Below are 24360 nucleotides of genomic sequence, written 5' to 3'. Positions count from 1 at the left end.
TGGGCCCCTAAGGGACTGTGATACTGCTTGTTTCCTGGCAGCTGTGGTTTTGTTCTTTGCTACTCTCCCTCTTTCATTTTGCAAGGCAAGTCTCCAATACTAAATAACTCAGTCTGTCCTACTCTTAAATATAGCTACAGTAAGCCATGAAACAAAGAGCTACATGTTTAATAAAAAATTATTTGAAATTAAGACCACAACCTTTACAATGCCCTTACAAAGAAGTTTTCTTCAAAATTTGGCATTATTACATCATCTTAGCCTCTCATGCAATTTATGAACTGTTAATTCTATTCCATTATGAGCTAATGTCTATTTTAAGTAATCACCTAAAGGTAACTGCTAGTATATGGAACGTAAAACAAGTGGGTGAGTTTTTTAACTTACTTGTATCTTCTTAAGTGAAAACTAAAAATAGTTGTATCTGTTCATTTTGGTTTTCCTGATTAAAAATGTTCCCAGCACTGAAATACTTAAACTGAATCTTCAAAAAAAATCCTGAGTTGTACTTTTTTTCCCTAACTGGCTATTTCACCTTAAATATAACTAAAAAACTTCAGGAACTGAATTTTCATGAATGCTTTGTAATAAGCAGTTTAAATACTGAGCCAGAAATAAGCTGACTTGGGAGGGAGGGGACACAGGAACCTCAAGGACATGCCAAGATGCTGAATTAGAGCAGAAGCATGAGTGGCCCTCTGGGATTCTCTCTCCATTCACTAGAGAAAAGGGCATTGAGAGAGTAAAATTTTGTGTCTTAAAGCTACTCCTTATGAATACCTTCTCTATTCCCCCTGCGTTGTACCAACAGGTATAATTCCCGCATATTATACCACAAGAAAACTTTATTCTGAATATCCTGTCTTTTCCTGCCACGTTGACAGAGAGCCTGTGCTTTCTCGTACACATGCTTTAAATGCTTTTCTTCAACAGAAGTCTCTTTCTAAAATGATGAAAGATATACAGTCCAGTAATGAATGATTGTGTGTGAACGTAAGTATAAAATGTGAAAAGCAACTGACTTCTTACCTTCTGCATTTCTCCAAAGATACAAAAGAACAGTTGCAAGCCAAACAAAAGGAAAAATTAAAGCAGTATAGTAAAGTTGGCAATGATATTACCTGGAAATAAGAAAGCTTAACAGTCTAAATAAATTATTTGCACAGAAATAATGAAATATCTGAAGAAATATGAAGTACTTTATAATAAAAAAGCTGAGAAACAGATGTATCAACCACTTCTTTAGGATCAGTTTTAGAAATGTTTGTTCACCTTGAAGAAATTTACAGCTAAATACTACACCGATGGCCTGTAAAAATGTATAAAGTACAAAAGAATACAGATACATTAATTTACCAGTACTTTAGAACATCAGAATCACAGAATCACTAGGTTGGAAAAGACCTCCAGACTCATCGAGTCCAACCATTCGTATCAACTACTAAACCATGTCCCTGAGCATCTCATCCACCCGTCTTTTAAATACCTCCAGGGATGGGGACTCAATCACCTCCCTGGGCAGTCTGTTCCAGTGCCCAATGACCCTTTCTGTGAATTTTTTTTTTTGATGTCCAGCCTGAACCTCCCCTGGCGCAGCCTGAGGCCATTCCCTCTTGTCCTGTCCCCCGACACTTGGGAGAAGAGACCAGATCCCTCCTCTCCACAACCTCCTTTCAGCTAGGTCTCCCCTCAGCCTCCTCTTCTCAAGGCTAAACAACCCCAGTTTCCTCAGCTGCTCCTCATAAGACTGGTTCTCCAGCCCCCTCAACAGCTTCGTTGGTCTTCTCTGGACATGCTCCAGAGCCTCAACATCCGTCTTGTGGTGAGGGGCCCAGAACTGAACACAGTACCCAAGGTGCGGTCTCACCAGTGCCGAGTCCAGGGGCAGAATAACCTCCCTGGACCTGCTGGTCATGCCATTTCTGATACAAGCCAAGATGCCATTGGCCTTCTTGGTCACCTGGGCACACTGCTGGCTCATGTTCAGTCAGCTGTCAACCAAGACCCTCAGGTCCTTCTCTGCCAGGCAGCTTTCTAGCCACTTTTCCCCTAGTCTGTAGCACTGCATAGGGTTGTTGTGCCCCAAGTGCAGGATCAGGCATTTGGCCTTGTTAAACCTTATGCCATTGGTCTCAGCCCAGCGGTCCAGCCTGTTCAGATCCCTTTGCAGAGCCTCCCTACCCTCCAGCAGATCCACGCTTCCACCCAGATCAGTGTAATCCGCAAATTTGCTAAGGGTGCACTCAATGCTTTCATCCAGGTCATTGATAAAGACATTGAACAGGGCTGGACCCAGCACTGAGCCCTGGGGGACACCACTTGTGACCGGCCTCCAGCTGGAGTTAACTCCATTTACCACCACTCTCTGGGCCCGGCCATCCAACCAGTTTTCAACCCAGGAGAGTGTGCGCCTGTCCAGGCCAGAGGCAGACAGTTTCTGAAGCAGAACGGTGTAAGAAACTGTGTCAAAGGCTTTACTGAAGTCCAAGAAGACTACATCCCCAGCCTCTCCCTCATGCAGTAGGCGGATCATTTTGTCATAGAAGGCGATCAGGTTAGTTTGGCAAGACCTGCCTTTCATGAACCCGTGTTGTCTGGGCCTGATCACCCGGTTCTCTTGCATGTGCTTCATGATAGCACTCAAGATCACCTGTTCCATGACTTTCCCCGGCACTGAGGTGAGACTGACAGCCCTGTAGTTTCCTGGGTCCTCCCTCCGACCCTTCTTGAAGATGGGTATAACATCAACCAGCCTCCAGTCTAGTGGAACTTCCCCAATCAGCCAGGTCTGCTAGAAGACATTGGAAAGGGGTTTGGCAACCACATCTGCCAGCTCCCTCAATACTCTTGGGTGGATCCTGTCTGGCCCCATAGACTTGTGAGTGTCTAATTGCGCAAATAAGTCTCTAACCACCTTCTCTTGGAACATGGGAGCTTTGTTCTGCTCCTCTAGCTCTTGGGTATGTACACAGAGGGAACAAATTTCCTTACTGCTAAAGACTGAGGCAAAGTAGGCATTAAGTACCTCAGCCTTATCCTCATCCCCAGTTGTTCCCTTTGCATCCAATTAAGACTGAATATTCTCCCTGGTCCTGCTTTTATTGTTATATTTATAGAAAGATGTTTTTGTTATCTTTCACCGACTTGGCCAATCTGAGCTCTAGTTGGGTTTTAGTCTTCTTGATTTTTCCTCCATACAATCCCAGTTCCTTCCTGTAGTCTACCCAAGACACCTGTTCCTTCTTCCAAAGTTCACAGACATTCCTCTTCTTTTTGATGTTCACCCACATGTCCCTGCTCAACCAAGCTGTTTTTCTTCCCTGCTGGCTCCTTTTCTGCACATGGGGATGGCTTGCTCCTGAGCTGCTAGGATTTCCTTCTTGAAGAGCATCCAGCCCTCATGGGCTACTTTGCCCTTAAGGACTGTTTCCCGTGGGACTTTTATCAACCAGCCTTCTGAACAGTCCTAAGTCTACCCTCTGGAAGTTCAATGTGGCCATTCTACTAACTCCCCTCCTCACCTCACCTAGAACTGAGAATAACTGAGAATTTAAATAACTTGCTACAGAATTTTCCAGAATGTGGAAAATGCTAGGGCAAGTCCCAACCTAACCTACTTTAATATACTACAGCAGGTGTTTGCTGGAGGTAAGTTTCTAAGCTAATGCCTTTTCTAGGCAGCTCCCAAACTCTTCCCACAAAGATCAACCCAAGAAGTTTCAAAGGTAAAAACAGTACTGAATTCTACTCACTTTACACATTATTACTATTACTATTATTATTAAACATTCGCAATTCCACATTCCCTGACAGGGTATCAGCTCATGTAAAAGGTAAAATAAATAACAGCTTTTCTAAAGTTGAGTTGGTTCTGCAATGCTGCCAGTAAGAGAACCTTCTGTTCCTCAAGTAGTTCTAAAAATAAAATTGGGATGCAAAACCAGATAGCTGTACAATTATTTTATATGGCAGTTTTACTACTCAATATGAAACCGATGAACATGCCAATAAGGGTGGGTACTGCCCATTTCTCACATCTGAATAGTGGATATTTGCATAAGCCAAAAAGCTTCAAGCCACAGATGTCCATAACAACATGTGTTATACTGTGTATAGATGCAGCTCTGTACAATCTGCTATAACTCTAGTCATATTACCTTGATGATTCTCCAGATCCATGTCAAGTTGTTGAATAATCTTTTTAAAATGGTTTGTTTTTTCTTTTACTTCTGTCAGCCTGACAAGTAGATAATGAAATCCAAGGTTAAAAATCTGTTGTAAAATAATTATTTTTTTTTAGGCAAAAATGGAGAGAAAAGTAAAAAACAGGAAAACTAAGTTTATCAAAACCAAAAGAGTGTCAGGAGAGTTGTTGTTACTATAAAACTTATATGTAAGTACTTGTCACTTCAGTCCTTATATCTATTAAATATAAGTACTGCTGCTCTTTTTTATTAAAAACATTTTTCGTCGAATCATCAGTAGTTCTTAACTTACTCCACTGGTCCCTCTGCTGGTTGCTCTGTAGCTTTGCAGAGGTACAACATAACTGGTATACTGCAACAAGAAACTATTCCTTAAATTTTTTTTTATCTATGTATTCACTATAACTCAACAACAAACCGCCACATAGAACACCGCATGATATAATCATCTGAAGTGAGAAAGGAAATCACCTTAGAAATATTTTTATGTAAATTCTCAAATGTAATTCTGTTACTGTTTCTTGAAAAAATTCTTTTAATCAACTTGTCAATCAACTGTGTCAATACATTAAAAATTAACCAATGATTACAATTGGGAATATGGCTTAAAAAAGTTTAAAACTGCTTCTGAGAGATTCTTCTGCAAAGAGAGAGAAATCAAAAGGCTTAAAATCACAAAAATTTTGTACTGTTTTAACTCTCCCCCTCAATCAATTACTATTAATTATGACATTTACCAGAGTTTCTGGCAAATCTTCAGAAGTACCCAAGAATCAAAAAGCCACACCCTGTTACTCTTTAGAATTGAACTTCCTCTAAGCAATTTTGTTAATTCCTAGGTTTAAGAACACTTAACATAAACTTTTGAAAATGTGACCGCAGAGTAATGTAAGCCAAATTTCACAGATCTCCTAGACGAGTAGCTCTTAGGAATGAACGTCATCTTCAGCTTTAAAGTTTATGGCCATGCTACTACCAATTTATGTTCTCAAGATATGTTCATAAGGATAGGAAGCATGTTATTTTGCAGATCTGAATGTCCTACGACTATAAGAGTTGTTCAGCTGAAACACAAGGATGTGTTCTGTTCTCTGTGGAATTTTAACACTAGTGGAGTCTTGAAACTGTAGTGATGTTCTAGAAGTCCACAGAAATATGTGATAGAATTCAGCTGTCTTTAAAGGTCTAAATGTAACTTGTAGCAACAGTATAATGGGTTTACTCACTGTCTTTCCATGCTTGCTATTTCTTGACTATCATCCTTAACCTATAAAAAAGTATAACACTTTACCATGTGAAATAAAATGTAAAAATTGAAAAAAAGCAAAATAAAAAAAGGCTTCTTAATGCAGTATACGGGGAATGGAAACTCAGCATAAGAAATCACAAACTTGCTGTGACATTGTCCAACAATGGCTCTTGGAATGTTCTCCTGCTTTATCAATACACATTTTAAAATTCGAGACACTTACTGGTGTCATTCAGTCCTATAATCAATATACAGTATATATGGATAGATACATAACACACCATAGAACCTCAAAAACTAAATCGATCCTAGATTAGTACATCTGCTCAGCACCCCACAATGATCCTGCCTGGAGTCATGTTACAGAACTGTTCAAACCAGTTGGTTTTCCCATACCAACATGACAGATAAGTCAGAACAAACCAATCAGCTGAAAAGCTGACTGTGTCAAATCTGTTTTGGCTGAAACTGAAACTTCCCATCCAGCCAATTTATTAACTGTTCCAAATTTCAGATTATGTTGCTGCTTAAAGAGCCAATAAAAGCAAAATTTAAACTCAAGTATTTCCAAGTAGAGTCATTCCTTAAAATACTGACTCAGAATCTTTTACATAACATTTTATGTTCTTGCCTGTTTTAGTAATCTCTCTCTTTCCTCCTGTGGAGATTCCATGTTCTTATCCTCAGCAATCATCTGATCTCGATGTTCCTCAAGCTTATGGAGCTTTTCATACAGCTGCACAGCCTCCTGTTTCACCTGGGAGTGTGCTATTTCCTGTTGGGAACAGCAAACGCTTACTAGCTATCTTCAGAAGTTATGTCTTAGTTAAGCAAGACTTACCTATACATTGAAAGTGAAGCTTATTTATTACAAAGGCACAAAGACATTATAAACAATAAAATTTATAATACATATTCTCAAATATTGCATTTTCTGGAATGGAGTATCCTAGTCAGCTAATTCTCACTATATGAGTTCAGGCCAATTTTCTAAGTAGATGTACTAATTCATAATTTCTACAGGATCACAAATTATACAGTATTCAAAAAGACTGGAAAAACTTCTAGCAGGCATTTGAAAATTACAGTTTCTGAATATACGACTGTATGCTTTCACTCTTAAACCTTTTTATCTCTGAAAGACCCAATATGAGAAGATTGTTATAAATCCAGCAACACGACAGTGTAATAGGAGTATGAATTTATGTATGTATGAGGTATAAAAATATCATAGGAGGTATCACTTTGTGTTTCAAACGCCAGCTGCTTTTGAAATAGAATGTTTAACAAGAAAACCATCCTCTCACATCCTGGAAGTTGAAAATATATTGCAAAACTAAGTCTCACATATCTTTAAGAAGGATGTGAATGATAATTCCACATTTATACTCAGAGACTACTTCCAAATCAATCAAACATCACAAACTATTTGAAACCACATGGGTAACAAAGCTAGGAAACCTCACTATTGTTATCAAAATTTTGTACCTGGCATCTAGAAAAGCAATTTTTAACCAAAATTAATTACAAACTTTTGGGGCATAACAGAGGCAGCTTTGCCTTTCCATTCTAGGGCATGATTCTACAGTATCTGCAAATTTAATGAGAAATACTATAGGATTTTTTCTACTGTATTATTTTTTACACTAAAGTTCAGCAAAGACTGATACAGAGATTACTTGTTATCATACTTACAGCTCTTAGAGCCTCCTCCTTTGCATTTAATGCATCCAGTTCCTGCTGTTGAACAACCAGTTCCTTAAGAGGAAAAAAAATGCAAAATTAAGATAAAAACTACTATTTAATTACTTTTCTTGTTCTGCAACTTAGAAAAAACACCTCATTGCTGCTCTTAAAAATTTAAAAGACAAGACTGTCTAGCTTCTCCAAGAAACTCATATGTAATACTCAGATTCAGCATCCAGATTTTCCAATAAACTCTTATCACTGCTATCTGCAGTTGGACTATAATAAAAAAATTGTTTGCCCCTTTTCCGCTATTGATCTTAAAATCAGTACAGAGTGTGGAATTTATCATTTCTACTTCAGAATTTTAAAGCCAGACTTAAAAACTAGCCAACATAGTTAATTCATAGTCCACAAAGAGATAGGTAGGCCCTGATTATTGATTCAGCTCATCCTAAGACAGCTGGGAAGCACTGGCCTTGAAGTGTTTCCCTCTTTCTGTACAGACTACACAGAGAAACTTTCTAAGACTGTATGCCTGAAGCTAGATTAGGCTAGAGAACCTAGAAATCTTATTGCTTTCATTAACATTAGGATTAGTGAAGTCACAAAATTTCAAAAAGCCCAGTTTGGTTTTCTGATACATTCAGACATAAACGAACAAAAAAACCCTGTCATATTCAGTTTTGTACACAGCAAGAAAACTTTCTACTCAAGTGAACTAAAAAACCTGCAGAGGTTGTTTTTGCTTTTTGCTTGCTTTTTACACAGGATGAAACACGTAAGCACCACAGTGGTTTTTAAAATCTGCATATCAGTGCACAAATTTCAAAGGAGAATTACAAACATAATTTGTTCTTAAAATAATAAATACAAAACGACAAAGTACTTGTTTTTAGTTAACCGTTCTATTTATTTTTAAGGCACTTCTACAATTGATTAAGGCACCACTAAGTTTTTTTTACTACATTACTCTGTTTGCTAGCTTTTTAATATTTAAATTGTATCTAGAATCAATGGAGCCACATCGATAAACATTTTAGGTAAGCACAATGAAACAAACCAACCTGGGAGAGTTTTTCATTTGCAGCCTTCATCTCCATGTATTTAGCTTGATCTGCCTCTGACATATCTTTTATCATGTCATCTGCTACAACCTTTTCATGTTCGATATCTTCCTCCACACCTTGAATTAGCTTTTCTGTGCTGTAAAAATAGAATGTTTTTGTAACTTCTACTAGCTGATGTTTATTCTAAGCACTCATTTCAAACTCCAGTATTTCTTCAGCCTCACAGAACTGCTCCTTTAACAAAAACTCCAGACTCTAAAAAAAAGGAGCTACCTACTTGTAACTAACTTGGAGTCGGATTAGCTGTATAATATTCACACTATAGAATGCAGGAGATGAAGAATTATTTGCTCTTACAGTACCCACATAGTACTTTTCAACACACCCATCCTGTCTATCTGCATAGTCTTCAATACTAGCAAAAGCATGCTACTCCTCAATCATTCGCAATCAGTGAATTCCTAGAATAAGAACAAGAGGTCTGAAATAAAAAAGTTGGGGTGTGATTTGTTATTGCACATATAGAAAACACATTATACATACACCTGGACTTGACAGTACTAGACAACAACATTGAGATTACTTTCTTTAGTAAGGAATTGTTGGATCTCGTAAGAATGGATAGTGGCTTCAGAGTCTTAGGCAGTGAGGAGCTTCTTAACCACAGAAGAACCAAAAATTCCCGAGATTTGGTTCATGACTTTAATTTCATTAGGAAATCAATGAGCTGCAACGATAAAAACTTCTCCACCACTGCAGCTATAGTGCGCTATAAGCAAACGTATTAGCAGATTCAAGGAAGACACAAAAAGTTGTTTTCACTGTTTGATGCAGTGTCTAGCAATGTCTATGAAATTCTTGAAAGCTAGAGAGTCAATTTGAGGACATAGCTAAAGATAAATGAAATTAACAAAAAGTCTTGAGACCGTGAAAAGCACGCCTTCCTTTCCTTTACAGTTCATGAAAGATTGTTTGAACTGTTTGCTTGTTTCCAGAGAGACTTCTTATATTAAGAATGACAAAATCAGATGGATATCTTCCTTCAGGATTTATTTTTTTTCTGTTTTTTCTTAACTCTTACTGAGTTACAGGATGCCAAAAATTTTAAATTGTGTAACTGACACTATCAGGTCAATGACTGCAGCCAAGACTGCCCCCAGACTTAAAAGATAGTGCAGAATAGTGGAACTGCACAAAGATAATCTCAGGGTAAGGGAATAACGAAAATTTCACAGCCGCATAGCAGAGCTGAAGTTGGAGTGAATTTTTGAATGCCATCCAGTTCAGCCCCACTACTCAAAGCATGGTCACCTACAGAAGGTTGTCAGTGTGTCATTCAGGGATGTTTTGAGTATCTTGAAGGATGGAGATCTCATAATCTCCCTGTGCGATGTTTTGATGTTTGGCCACTCCTACAGTAAAAGGAGTCTTTTCTTACATTATATGGAATTTCCTATTCTCCAGTTTGAGGCCATTGTCTCTTGTCCTGCCCTTATGCACCACTGAGAAGAGACTCCATTATGCACCAAAAATTGCTAATTAGTTTGGTTAAAAACTGCTTTTGCTAGATGTTACTGATGAAGTTGAATCAGGGATGAGGCTTGGAAAAGTTGCAGAATATTCTCACATAGTAAGGAAAAAATCAAAGTGGCAATAACATGAAAGAAAGGTAGTAAAGTAAAATGGTTTCTACAACCACATATTTGTGACAAATGGAGAATGAGAGGACACTGAACAGTTTTGTAGCTTAGTGCTGTGCATTGGACAGAATGAGGCTTAGAAAATGAGCACCAGTGCAAGAAAAAATTTATTGTACATAGTGTTCGTGCATCATTATAATCCCTTTTTCAGCCGGCACAGACATGCCTGCAAATGACAGCAATTATCATTTCTTTTCAGAATTTCATCATGACACATAGCCTATATAACAGATGTCCTTAAGTGCTTTCAATTCTTTGTAAATGAGCTTTACCTTTCATACCCTGTAGCTCCTCTGATGTTGGTGTTTCCAAAACACGAGATTTGAACACAGATTTTACTAACTACTAGAGAGCTTTATTATAGCATGCAAATATCTTGATTTTTTTTTTTTGTTTGATTACTGATCACATAAAAAATGCAAGTCTTATCGTCTCCAGCATTTCTGTAATTGATTATAAGCCAACTTGCTTGTAAATTCCTGGCACCATTTCAAGTCAGTTCTTCCTATGTGATCTGGAACTTGACACTCGAGCATACTACTATTAGACTTGCCTGTTGGCTGCAGATCCAATTAAATCCAAGATGATTATAAGAAGTTGCTCAACCTAGTCAATCTTTTGCTAAGGATTTTCTAGGTTTATTATTTTTTTTTTTACACAGCCTGCTTATTCATCAGGTACAAAGGTTGAACAAAACCAAAGCACTGTTGCATCGTATTATTTCTTGTCAGTGCACTGAAAAGTCTACACATATGTACGTATGCTGCCTCTAAGAAACAACAGAAAGGTAAGCTGCTTGTCACGTTTTTCAAAATTTAGGCAAAGATTTATTAGTATAACTTTGTTGCTAGACGAGAAACAAAGATACCTTGAGATACATTAAAAGTTCAGGAATTACTATGAACCTTGGACACACCAAGTTGTTAAGTAAATTGTACTTCAGCAGAAAGCCAGGGAACCGTTTGTTTCTCCTCTGAAAATCAGACTACCTGCTCATATATATAAACTCCATTATCTCTCCAAATGTGTCTTTATAAACACAAGAAAAACAATAGGAATTAAATTAATATTAAATAATGAAATCTTCAAATGTTCTCCAAGAAAAACTTTTTAAGAAAACACTTCTTCAAGTGTTATAAGGAAATGTCAAGGTATTACCTATGCATTGCCAGGCTCAGTTTCCTTCCACAGCACATGCTTTACAAAGCAATTCTTAAATTCTGGTTCGAGTAAAAAGCTAAACTGCAATTAAAATTAGATGTTTTCCTGTCCTCGTACTGATTACATGGGTTACCCACCAAAACTTTGTAAGAAACAGTCTAACCTCTTAGAAGAAACTAAAGTGAAAAATAGGAACTATGGTTTTTGACTTAGACATACGTAATTTTTTACAAAGGAATTAATTTTTCAAGTTCATTCAGACATATGAACTTTTTGCCTGAAGTTTTGAAAAACTTAAATTAACTTTCAATTTCAACTTGATTATTGATTTGCTTACAGACTAACTTTTAAAATAACATTTTATTATATTTTTCCCACTCTATTAGTATTCTGGAAATCTGCTAACTACAATACTACTACCAATCTGTGTTCCTAGATTGCCTGGCTAAGGCCTACTCTTGTTTCTGAACAACTTTAAAGTCAAAGTATGCCACAAATCCAACTGTAAACAGTCTATACCATGAATTCTTAAAGTGTATCATGTTTTCCACTAGCAATGTACAAACTGGCTCCAAGAAGCATGCAGGGCACCAGTACCATCACTGACAAGAACGATACCTAATACAGAACAAAATATCAGAGTGACTGCTGCTGCCAGTACCCCTTGTCCCTGGCACTGATAATGTCTAACAGAAAAGGTTTATGAGCTCTTCGTGTATTTAATGTAGATTTTCAACAGCAGTAGAAATGCACAGGGGATCAGAGCTCTGTAAGTGCCATTCATCTTTTTCTTCCTAAGAAGTCAGAGGTCAGTCCTCAGACATAATAAATGTATAGAAGCAATCAATCAGATTTGACCACTTTGCTCTCATCTACTCCATACTGATCAGCAAAGGCCTCTTGACACTCTTTTTAAGGATTATTGGAAGTTGTTTTGACTAGTTGCCTATAATTAGTATTGTTTGTGCAGCTGAGCTTCATCTCTCCCACTCTTCTATGTTAAATTCAATGAATACTCTCTACAGCTCAAGATCCAACAGGCACTTTAAATAAGTGTCTTACACCCTACCTTTTGGGTCTTCTTGAATCTGGAGTAAAGAAATCTGTGAAGGAGATACTGAGATTCATTTAGCCCACTATCTTTTCTCCTCAGGTGCTTAAGAAAAAGTGTAAAAAATAAGGGACAACCTTTGTGTAACAGTATCTTTTACACAACATTTTAATTCAAGTCTGGGGTAAACAGGGACTGATTTGATAGGGATGGTTTAACATTCCCATTGAAAGTAGATCTTGCAAATAAGTCCTGATCCAAAGGAGACAGGTAAGTGACACTTTCTGTAAGATAAGTTAATTTTGCAGTGAATACCATTTGTTAGGAAAGCTTTCTTGACTCTCATAAAATAAGGTTAAAATCAATACAAAAACTCCAGCGCAAGAGATTAAACCATGCTTACTTAGTTCCAAAGATCAAAGCAACAACTACATCTCCATAATATAGGTTTATGTCATGTGATATATGCTATAGTGTAATAAAGATATTAGAAGATAAATCTACTAAATAAAAAAAAAATCACAGAAACCGCTTAATAACTTAGTTAAGAATGTGAGAGAAATCTGACTGGATAAACCAACGATCCATTTAGTACAGTATCCTCCCTCTGTCAAGAGGCAACAAGAGAAATTATTTAGAGCACGCAAATCTGAATACTTTTTGCAGTTTACTCCTATCACAGTCTTTCAGTACCCATAACTGCTTCAACAGTGGTATTAAGGAGTCCAACCTTGCCTGACTGCTTTATCCATTTATGAAACTGCTGCCTATTAACTTGCCCAGTCAATCTCTATTCTGCTTGCTAATACAATCTGCTCACTGGATTTTAGGTTTGGGTCAACTAAGTAAAAGCAGAATGCATTAATTCTGATAATCTGTGGTTTTCTTCTTAATTTTACATTTTGTAGTTATGTTTGTAGAACAAAATTTAATAAATTATCATTGAAATAACTGTATCTAATAATCTGTTAAGCTACCATTACAGAAGACACTGGTATTCTGGTCAATGTATACAAAAGTGTTGGTTTTTGCTAGGCTTTAAACATGAAACTGTCTTGGCTTGTGATCTGGGCTGTACCACTGTTTTTGAATCCAGTCACTGCAGAGTGCAACACTGCTCTTCAAACTGTAAGTTTTATATGTATGTAAATTAATTTTGAAAGATAAAACTACAACCTAAAGGCATTTTAAAAACTAGTCAGTAAACAAAATTCCTGAAGAAAGAAGCACATAGAGACAACTAGGAAGATGTCATTTTCTGCAAAATGGGCAACTAGCTGTTGGCAGTCATTGTTAAGTGGATGAATAACACTAAAACATACATGAGATTGTTTTATAGCTCAGTCAAAACTCTCTTCAGTCAACAGGAATGTTTCCTTTATATTTTTGGAACAGACCTAAAAAGCGACAGTTATTTAGACAAGACCGACTACTAAGCTAGTGAGATTTACTGAGTTAGCACTTGCCCAAGTCAGGTCCAAATGTATATAAGAAATTTTATGTTTTTTCAGAGATTAATTTAATGGATTTTGTATTTATTGGGGAATAGAGGGAAATGAAGAGGACTTGACTCAACAGTCACTTGACTTGACTAACAGTCAAGTGATAAAATCAGTATCGCACTATTTGCTCTAAATCTGGCCACAACAGTAACAAGCTGAATGTAAGTTACTTATTTAGGAAGAGGGATAACACAACCAATTTGTTTTGTTTTCCAGAATCTCCTTTAAAGCCAGTTCAAGTATCCTCACACTAAACTGTAGTCTGCAATGAGGCATACATACACATGTAAAGACTTCCTTTTCAGAAAATAAAAATGTTTCAAGGTATTGAGTGTAAACACCCTCAACCTGAAAACACTAGAGCTAAGCTAAACTTCAACCCAGAAACACAAAATTAATTTAAGCACTATATTTATAATAAAAAGATACATAATTTTGTTGAAGGTCTGCTCCAAAGATAGAATCATAGAATAGTTTAGGTTGGAAGGGACCTTACAGATCATCTAGTTCCAACTTCCCTGCCACGGGCAGGGTCACCTTACTAGATCAGGCTGCCCGAGGCCCCATCCAACCTGGCCTTGAACACCTCCAGGGATGGGGCAGCCAGAAGCTCCCTGGGCAATTTGTTCCAGTGTCTCACCACCCTCATGGTTAAGAAATTTTTCCTTATCTGCCCCTCTCCAGTTTATACCCGCTCCCCCTCGTCCGATCACTACAAGCCTTTTTGAACAGTCCCTCCCCAGCTGTCTTGTAGGCCCTCGTCAGGTACTGGAAGATGCTTTAAAGAGTAAACATAGCTGTTTCTAAAACAAAACAATACATCTGAAAATGCATATTTTAATCAATTTTCAGCCTTGAATGTACTTCCTTTAAGACATCTTCTTTCCAGATTTTGTGGGAAAGGAATACTTTTTCTACCCAGTCAACCTTCATACATAATTCTAAAACAGACAGCCCTGCTACTTACAAATTAGCATGCCAAACCATTCACATTTTGGATGATTGTCTCATAAAGGGCCTTGCATCTCAATCAAAGTTTAAAGACCACTAATCTGGAACTTCCAAGTCTCTATGCACTAGGAGTACTGATTCCTCTGTCATCAGACCAGAAGTATACTAAAAAAAATACAAATGAAATTGCATGAAGAGTAGTCGGACTTTTCTTTTAAATTGCTGGCATCAAAAAGAACAAGAAAGCTTTTTCATACCTTAAATAGTCATCACTGAGACACCTTCATCACCAGACTTCCAGTTTTAATTGTTGTCATTTTGGTTTTTTCAACAGGTCACTTGTGAGGAGTCCGGAAAGAACCTCTCTAATATCTCCACTAACCTTTTCCAAAATGTTACTAAATTAAGCCTCAATAATAATAAAATCACTTTAAAAGACAGTGACAAAGAGATTCTTAAAAGGTTTTTTAACCTAACTGAACTTTATCTGAGTGAAAACATGATTACTGTACTGTATAACAACAGCTTCTGCAACCTGACAAAACTTGTAATTCTCGATATCAGCAACAATCAAGTTAGCACAGTTCATAAAGCAGCATTCGCAGGATTAAATCAGCTGTCAGTGTTGAATCTATCCTATAATATGATTACTCAACTAGATTCAGATGTATTCAGTTTTCTAAAAAGTCTGGCAGTTTTAAATCTACAGTATAACTCTCTGAAATCTATTCATATAAAATCACCTTTTAAACTGGTTAAAATCGTTTTAGCTGGAAACCCATGGACCTGCTCCTGTGACCTCCTTGACTTACAGATATGGCTAACTGCCTCCAATGTGACAATGGGTAAGTTTGGCAAGAGCAGCATTTCATACTTGTTTACATCAAACAGCCTTATCTTTTTTGTTTTTCCTGATCTGGATAATAACCATCGTCAACCTACTGGTATTTTGCAGTAATATGTTATTTATCCATGAATTTTTTTTTTTAGATTAGAGTGCCAATTAATTATGTCATAGGCTTTCCACTGCTCACATTCACAGAAAATGAAGACAATACTACCTGTACATTCCAAAACTCCACAAAAAAGTTCTCCATCAAGACAGCAGATATACAAGCAGCTGACTGCAAAATTCAAAAAGCTTCTCTAGAAAGCACTGTAACTTCCACTTCTGTCAATAAACTTAAAAGTAGTGCCCTAGTAACAGCTCTGACTCCCAACAATACCACTGGAAACAACGGAACACATGCAGGTAATACATTGATGTTTTGCTTTACTGCCTACAGGCTGTCTGATTTGCTGTTACATAATCTCATACTGTTTTGTATTCCTAGTACACTATAAGTCTTCCATAAAAGCCAAGGCTACAGAACAAGCATATTTCCAGGTTTTGGTAGACTGTACCCATGTGACGGTAAACGTTAAGCTCTACCGAGTAAGTGTTCAAAATGGATACACTACTCCTGAATTCTCAAATAATACCACAAACTGAGGATGAAATTTCAAAGGCTTGAAATCTGGACAATCGTCCAGATCTCTGCCTAACAGAACTAGGGAAGCATCTTTAAAAAGTTCAATAATACGTCTTCCAAACTGCTTTCTAGATGTAGCTGCCTTCTTAAAACGTGAGTGAGCCCATTAATTTTAGTCCTGCTCTGAAGTGTGTTCATTGTAAAGTACATGGATGTGCCCATCCCACATTCCTTGAAAATGTCAGTGATGGTCTTCTGACTTTTCTTCATCTTTTGACATCCCATCCACCATCACTCTGCAACAGTCTAGCTTTTCTTTTGGTAAAGTCAATTTTTTTTTCTTACATGCAAACTAATGTTCTTCCTCCACTCTTCCATACTGAAATGCTTTACTTCTTGCTTCTGGCTAAAGCAGAAGTAATATCAATACCCACATACATACACAAATTGTATGCCACCACTACCATACACTTATTTTGCTGCAGCAGCTATGATCTATTTTAGTACAATGGCCAGCACACAAAATCAGCTTCTAAACAAAGAATATTGGCAACTACAGCCTATTGAAATCTTTATTATAAAAGAAATATACCAAACAAAAGATGTAATATTTTAGGGTGCAGACATCATCACCATACAGAAATTTAAGTCTAGGAAATAGAATTTGAATTACATTACTGATTTCTTTTTTTCCCCAAAGCCCACTCTTGGAATTTAAATTTTGAAAAAAAAAGATTATTTGACTTTGTGTATGTCCCCAGAAATGTATCTGACTTTGAAACTATTGTTTTTGATACATGTAGATGGCAGATTTATATTGCTAGGAAATATGAGATGCCCACACATTTTTGGTCTGAGTGGTATTACTGACTCCCTAATAAAATAGCAATAACATTCTATTAAAGGTTTGGAGACACCCAGTAATTCTCCTACCACTGTTTATTTTACAAGTTCTGCATTTAACTGTAAAAAAAAATATTACTCGAGTTCTTGCTCATACTTTTCATGAAGATGACTTTTTTTTTCCTGTTTGTTTTAAAGAGCTCCCAGTTATCGGTAAAAGTTGGACCTTCCTAGCAGGTGTCCTAGGGTTTGTCCTAAGCACTACACTCCTGATTATTACTGCCATAAAATGCCCGATGTGGTGTCGCTATTTGACGAGCTACAGTCACCGTCGTCTGGAAGAAAATGACTCAGAGATGTTTGAGCAAGAGTTCTCAGCAGACATGAGTTCATTTCCTACAGCATTGGATACAAACGATGAAGAACCCATAGTAATATTTGAGAAAAACCAAGCACTACCGCCAGTGGAAGATGGGTTTATTGAGGATAAATACATACATTCTTATGTAACTGAGGAGAGTTAATGTCTTAAACAATGCATGATGAACTGACTTTTCAAAGCTGTAGTAAACTTGTATTTCTGTGTCATTAGAGAATCTTAGAATCATTAAGGTTGGAAAAGACCTCCAAGATCAAGCTAGGATGCTATTGGCCCTCTTGGTCACCTGAGCACACTGCTGCTTCTTGTTCAGCCTACTGCTGACCAGCATGCCCAGGTATTTTTATGCCAGGCAGCTTTCCAGCTGCTCTTCCCCAAGCTTGTAGCACGACATGGGGTTGTGACCGAAAAGCAGGACCCAGCACTTGGCCTTGTTGAAGCTCAACAACTGGCCTTGGCCTATCGATCCAATCTGTCTGGGTCCCTCTGCAGAGCCTCCCTAACCTCAAGCAGATAAATATTCCTGCCCAGTTTGGTGTCGTTTGCCAACTTTCTGAGGGAACACTCAATCCTCTTATTCAGATAATTGATAACGATATTAAACAAGATTGTGCAATACAAAAAGATACTAAGCAGTCCATCTCCTTTCATTTTCTCTAACCCTTAACAAGGTATTGCTGCACACGTTAGTGTCACAACAGGTATTTCAAATATGCAAAAAATACCCATAATTCACCTTTTATAAAAGTCTACTTAGTTATTCATGCCAGGTGGGAGGGCTTATTCTCTATTCCTTAACACTAACAAGTCTTTACAAAGCAACTTGCGAAGCTGGCATAATCACTATTGCTTTAACTGTGAAGAAGTCCAGAAAGGAAAATTAATGTGTCCAAGATGTTGAAGCAGACCACAGCCAGACTGGGGACTGAATCCAAACCAATGGTGTCACAGCTGAGTATTCTAGCAGGCAAAATTAACACAAGGGGACAACAGAGCATCTGTTTGGGTTTTTTTTAACTTGAATTGGCAGAACAAGGTCCACTGCTCCATTCTGCTACATGGGTCTACATACAGTACTACGATAAATTATTATTACTGCATATCTAATGCCTTTATGCCTTAGGTTGCTACTGAACCAGTTTTTTTCTCTCCATATTTTCTTAATACTTAAAAATGCAGAGGTAGAATAGACACATTTGTTGAAAACCACAGTATTATTGAAAATCCACTTATTATTAAATGGTAATTTTTTTTTCTTAAAAGTGCTTATTTACAAATCAAGTCTCATCACTGGGATCGCTCTTACTCCTGCACATCTCCTGTCATTCAATTAAACATCTCAAACCCATCCTCTCAACCTATCACTACACAAGCCCTTTTCGTCGCTTATGAATTCTTAGCGCAAGCATCTCACTATCCCCATCTGCCAGTCTGCACATCCCTACATTACCATATAGGAATCTCAGATCTATTTCCCATTCCTGCTTGCTCTTCCCACTCTGCTACTCCACAACACAACCTCCAAAACTCAGGACCTTGACAGCAGTTAGCCAAGAGACAGGCTTCTCCACCGCCACCTAACTCCTCCTGGATGACATGGTTAAGTATATCCCCAGCAGTTACTCAGAAGAGTTTAAAGCTAGGGCCCAGCTTGAAATTGCTCAGGCATCACTGCACTGTTAAGGAATTTCTGAACTAGGTAACATCCTGATTTGGTTAAGTTCATTTATGATTTTAACAGCTTTGGAGAAACATGTATTTCATGTACTTACGCTTGTCTTTCTGTGAAAATTTTATCCACACTCTGAGCGTCTCGGTCATTCTGAACTTTTAACTTAAAAAGAAAAGAAAAACATATGTATATAATAATAAAGATACAGATTTTATACACAAATCAAGTTTTTCCTTTAAATGAGGAAGAAGCTGCTCAGAATGCAGTAGAAGAAGGAGCAGCAGAGACTGCCTGCTCCAGAGGTTTTTTGCAGTTGATACTGAAGAAAGACCTTCTGAAAATGCACTCTTCCACTGGAAACGAAAGGAATTAAGAAGGTATCTATGTTTGAAAAAGAAATACAATCAAGTTTGTAACAAACCAATTCACTTACTACTACCATGGAATCTACTCCTGTATCACTTAGTAAAATACTGTTTAAGTCCACGAACAAAATGAAAATGTAACACTTGTAAAGCATTCTTCTATGACACAGACATTGCAATTTTATTTTTCAGTTAAATGCAGGGGAAAAAACCCTATTGCTTTGACCAAGAAATTCTCTGATGGTTTTCCATGCTGCCAAAATAACCTTTTTCTAAAACTAGTTTCTTTTACTTATGGGCAAAGTGTCGTAAGAAACAGAATGTGGCTAATGCCACTCAGGCCTTAATACGTAGGGGAAGACTCCAACTGTGTTAGAAAACAGAAGAAAGTAAAAGAAGGCCAAAGCTAAATAGTTCTGTGGTTGATCATGTCAGAGAGCTATTTAATATTTACTACACTGTAGTAATTTGAAAGACGGAAGACAAGAGAACTAAACTTCCAGAAGATCAGGCAGCTTTACAAGGCAGTGCAGTCTAGTGAATTTGCCTTTTGTAAGACTAATGTTCTATGCTTCCAAGTCAAATAAAGAATATATTTTAACACTCATAATTTGGATTGCGATGACAGTCTTCTCAAATCTAAAACACAGAAAACCATCATGTGGCTGCTAATGCAATACTTCAGACAATGTCTTAGTACAGACATATTGCCAATTTTAGAGTGAATTTAACTGTTAAAATGGGTAAGTTTTAAAAGTGCTGGTTTTTTACTATGTCATACATTCAAAGCACCAAGAATGTAACACACACCATTTCATTGTTCAGACATAGCAAGTATCCCAACTCTTACCATATTGTAATCTCGAATAACTTCTGATATGTCTGTATTGGTGTTAAGTATATCCACAACCTGAAAGACGACAGAATTCCAACCTGTTATTGCTCTCCTTTTTTTTTTAACTGCACACAAAAAATCAGACAAACAAGTAGAAACTTAAAAAGCTTTCATGAAAACATATCAATTTTCTGTTACTGCCAATGGAAAAAACATGATATGGGAATCCTAACAGATTACATGAAGTTTTCAGAAAAAATCATCATTATATATAGCTCTACAAAACCCTCAAATACTTCGGAGGTAAATACATATGCAGCTAGTTCTGCTAATGTACAGTACACATTTTTTCTTTCCGTCTCCTCTCTTTCCACCTTTTTCCCTTCCAACAACTGAATAAAAGGTAGTATTAACCAGTACATTTTTTTTCCGAAAATGTCAATAAAAATATGCTGAAGTAAAGCAAAAGCAGTACGAAGTAAATGAGAGAAGTGAGAACATTCAACATCAAAAGCTGACCACGGCATACCATGTTGTAGTCTGCTAGCTGACCTTGAAATTCCTTGATCTCACCAGCTAAAGCCTCTGCCCTAAACGCAAAACAAAAAGCCAAACGTAAGATGGGAAGACTTGTACATGCAAAAATAAAATATTGAAAAGAAGGAATTATTTAATGGTTCCTTGAAGCCTCCACAATACATGGGAACAGTCTTGTGACTGAGAAAGTTAGCACTGCAGTAGCTGCAATACATCTCACCTTTTTTCATATGACAAATAGACAGATTTCTCTTGCTTGTACATTTCTACTTCTTCCTGCAGCTTGTTAATTTCTGTTGTGAGTTCATTTGTTTTGCTTCTGCAAAAAAAGAAACAAAAATGAATCATTAACATTGGAATGTACAAGTAAAGAAAAGATAAAACTAAAATTATATTTTATGAGATATACAATCAATATTTCTCTCTCACACTGCACTCTGTTTAAGATCAGTATTTCAAAGAAGAGCTGTATAAGTGAGGGAAAAAGAAGAGTGGTTCTATCAGATAAAAGCATGAGTAGTTACTAGAAAATCTGGATATGAATTAAAATGTTTTAATTAGCTTTTTGTCCCTGCTGGTGAAACAGATATTAATCATTCTCAAATGGAGAAGAGAAAAAAACCCCTCAGAGTATTGTTTCATGGAATGTGGATATCATCCATATTTAAAATAACTTTTTTTAGGACTGATTATTCAATACAGCAATATGCTCAAAGCTTCCACAAGGCCTTGCCTTTGCCAGTATTAGCTCAATGTATAATCCTAGTAGACCACTTGAAATGTCCACCAAGAAGTGCTTAGTTTGTGATGCTACTTCTTGCATAGTAAGGAGCTAACAGACATATCAAACATTACAAGCGGAAGCTGGAAACACAAGCCCTCATTTTACTAACACTGTGGGACTGCATTCCATGTAGGCAAGCCTAATAACAATATGTGAAAGAAATGTGCCTATACTTGGCCATAGCATAAAGGTCCTTTCCTCCTACAAACTATATGCAAAATTTCCTTAACTCTTATAGCAGCACAGATTTCATTATAAGTGAACACCACTTATCCCATGCCATTGTTAGGTACAACAAAATTCATATCAGAAAGGGAACAGAGAATCAAACCTTAAGCAGTTTAAATGTGTTCTTAAAACGTACCTCAACAGCCCAAGGTAATATGTTTTATCCATTATCTGTCTCTGAGGGCCTGGCAAAAGAAATTAAGACGGTGTTTTGTTAGAAAACAACTAATTTTGATGAACTGGGAATTATGAAAATGACCTGCAGAATTTGCAGGCACAGAACTGCTATATTCTTGGTGTTCTTAAATATATTTTACCTGATTGAAACAAAGCCAGAAATTTATTTTATACTGCTATGAAGATAAACATTAATTTTTTTTCTGTAGGAATAGTCACCATAAAACAAAGTATTTTAATTATTCTGCAGTGATGGAAGAAGACACAATTTATCCTGTCTATTCTTTTGAATGATTTTTAAATATGCTTCAGGCTGAGAAAAGCCTTTGTCTTCTCCGACTGCTAGGAATAAAAGAAAAAAAAGGGACACTTTAATCTTCCTTTCCTTCTCTTCCTAATCTTCCTTCCTTTTCTTCTACTCCTGTTAAACATAGATATGCATTTAAAAGTTTTCCTTTAGAAACCTGAATATTTCTTAAAAATGTTTGAAGGCACCTTGAAGGCTACTTTCAGTGAAAAATACCTTTCATTGCAGTTTTCATTCCACTTAATCCCTGTTGAGTCACTGGACGGTCTGTAACTTTAATCTGAGATGATAAAACTCCTCCAGTAGCTGAAGAGCCACCACGAGAACCCGGTCTTGATGTGCTAGGAGGCATCTACAAAAAACAAACAACCCAAACACAAAACTTTGAGTTATGAATTTATTATCCTTGTTCAATTGCCAAAGCAATTAAAACCTTAAGTTAGTCTTTATACTGTTTGTATAAGAATCTTTTAGCACTTACATCTCTTCAGGTAAACAAACTTTCAGTCAAATGCCTGCTGCAGAAATACAGAAGTTTACTTTTGAGTAACTGTTCATTGTTCCCTCTATCAGCAAAATTAATGCTATCAAGGTCTCCTGGGTGAACCCTTGATGCAAGACTTCCTTGACCCCTTTCAGACAAAATTAGGAAACGCAACTGTCTACAAAATTAAAATCTTAAAATTCTTCCTGAGAAATTACCATTCCAGTCATGGTACTAAAAAAAAAAAAAAAAAAAAGTACAAAAAAGTGGATACAAATCTAAACACCAAAGTTAATGTTCTATTTTGTTAACATACCCCTGTTCCTATTCTGGTTGTTGATGGAGTCCTTGATGAAGAGGGAGGCCTTGTGGACAGTCCTATCCCTGCCCTTGAAGAAGGACGAGCTATTGGAGGTCTGTGACTACTGGCCATATTTGTTCCCTTTTAAAGTTCTCCCTGTAAAGAAGGATAGAAATAGCCCTTTAATTTGCACGAGTTCTTTAAAACTACTAGAGATCAACTTTTCAAAACTTAATTCTTCGCCCTATTGAAAGCAGTTCAGTTTTCTCCAGAAAACTCCAAAGCGGTTCCTTACTGGAGAGCACAGCATGAGACAGATGCAGCCCAGAAAGGACAAGGGGAGGTCCATCAGTAAGGTGGGACCGCTGGCCCTCTTCAACGCCCAGCCAGTCTGCAGTTTATGTTGTTTAAATAGACAACTCCTTCTAATTCTTGCAGCTTTTATTGTTTCAGCATACACCCACAGAATTCAAGCCTCTCATTAAACAACGTGGAAGCAAGCAGCTGTTGTAAATACCCATCTGGGTTACCTGGAGATGGCCCCGTCCTTCAGGCACCATCATTGCTCAGGAAAGCTAGATATAGCTCAACAGTCCCCACCAGCCTCGGCTGCAGCACCCACAAAATGGTTTCCCATCACTGAATCATAGAATCATAGACTAGTTAGGGTTGGAAGGGACTGTAAAGATCATCCAGTCCCACCCCCTGCCATGGGCAGGGTCACCTCCCACTAGATCAGGCTGCCTAAGGCCCCATCCAACCTGACCTTGAACACCTCCAGGGATGGGGCAGCCACAGCTTCCCTGGGCAACCTGTGCCAGTTGTCACAACCCTCATGGTGAAGCAATTGTTCCTTATGTCCAGTCTAAATCTGTCCCTCTCCAGTTCATACCCGTTGCCCCTCGTCCTATCACTACAAGCCTTTGCAAACAGTCCCTCCCCAGCTTTCATGCAGGCCCCCTTCGGGGGGGCAACAGCTCGGAGGGACCCGTGAGACGATGGTGCTACCGGCCATGGCCCAAACAGGCTCCCTGCTGCGCCGGGGCGGGGGAACTTGCGCCGGACAGGCTGGGGCCGTGTTGGAAGCCACAGCGCTCCCGGTCTCTACAACGGAACGGGGCCGCGGGCCGCACTCCCTGGGTGGCGGCAGTCCCCTCCGCTCACCGCGCTCCCGCGCAGCCATGAACGACCTGCCAGAGAACACACAGTGTATCGCAGCAACCTCCAGGGTATCGCGACACCCGGAAATCTCATTGCGGCTCCCGCCTAAGGCTGCGGCCAGTGAAGACTACTCCTCCCAGAGTGCCTCGCGACGGAAGCGCAGGACACCGCCAGGGCCATCGGGCGCGATGCTTGCCGGGAGATGTAGTCCCGTCATCTCATCCCGCTCCCCCTTCTCCC

The 24360-nt window shown here is 38.0% G+C and overlaps 2 protein-coding genes across 4 annotated transcripts in view; one reads left to right on the top strand and one right to left on the bottom strand.

The window, feature by feature from the left end:
* Positions 1-24259, bottom strand: part of IFT74 (intraflagellar transport 74) — a 41092-nt gene extending 16833 nt beyond the window's left edge. For both annotated transcript variants that reach the window (XM_054054224.1, XM_054054225.1), the window contains exons 1-13: positions 24124-24259; positions 22975-23115; positions 22391-22526; positions 21827-21875; positions 20899-20997; positions 20671-20731; positions 20157-20216; positions 19042-19103; positions 8208-8346; positions 7150-7212; positions 6086-6229; positions 5432-5472; positions 4158-4237 (exon numbers count right to left, since the gene is read on the bottom strand). In XM_054054224.1, the coding sequence (XP_053910199.1) occupies positions 4158-4237; positions 5432-5472; positions 6086-6229; positions 7150-7212; positions 8208-8346; positions 19042-19103; positions 20157-20216; positions 20671-20731; positions 20899-20997; positions 21827-21875; positions 22391-22526; positions 22975-23091 (1051 nt within the window). In that variant the 5' untranslated portion in view covers positions 23092-23115; positions 24124-24259. The remainder of the gene's footprint in view (positions 1-4157; positions 4238-5431; positions 5473-6085; positions 6230-7149; positions 7213-8207; positions 8347-19041; positions 19104-20156; positions 20217-20670; positions 20732-20898; positions 20998-21826; positions 21876-22390; positions 22527-22974; positions 23116-24123) is intronic.
* LRRC19 (leucine rich repeat containing 19) lies at positions 10568-19035 on the top strand. Of its 2 annotated transcripts, XM_009561347.2 has the most exons (5): positions 10568-10697; positions 13158-13250; positions 14910-15420; positions 15618-15827; positions 17089-19035. In XM_009561347.2, exons 1-5 carry the CDS (start codon positions 10671-10673, stop codon positions 17412-17414), a joined length of 1167 nt encoding a protein of 388 aa, XP_009559642.1. In that variant the 5' UTR covers positions 10568-10670; the 3' UTR covers positions 17415-19035. The 2 variants fall into 2 exon arrangements, with proteins under 2 accessions (XP_009559642.1, XP_053910202.1); XM_054054227.1 differs by lacking the exon at positions 13158-13250 and having other exon boundaries at positions 10580-10697.
* Positions 24260-24360: the final 101 nt, after the last annotated feature.

This window comes from Cuculus canorus, chromosome Z (assembly GCF_017976375.1).
Source record: "Cuculus canorus isolate bCucCan1 chromosome Z, bCucCan1.pri, whole genome shotgun sequence".
Classification (NCBI taxonomy): Eukaryota; Metazoa; Chordata; class Aves; order Cuculiformes; family Cuculidae; genus Cuculus; species Cuculus canorus.
Note: the sequence above shows the minus strand (reverse complement) of the source record. Positions and strands in the feature narration are given on the sequence as shown.

Excerpts from the sequence above, each read along its gene's own strand:
- LRRC19 (XM_009561347.2), top strand. The coding sequence starts at position 10,671 with ATGCTGCCTCTAAGAAACAACAGAAAG. Across the intron at positions 10,698-13,157 it reads CTCTAAGAAACAACAGAAAG|GCTTTAAACATGAAACTGTC; the intron begins GTAAGCTGCTTG and ends GGTTTTTGCTAG. Across the intron at positions 13,251-14,909 it reads GCAACACTGCTCTTCAAACT|GTCACTTGTGAGGAGTCCGG; the intron begins GTAAGTTTTATA and ends TTTTTTCAACAG.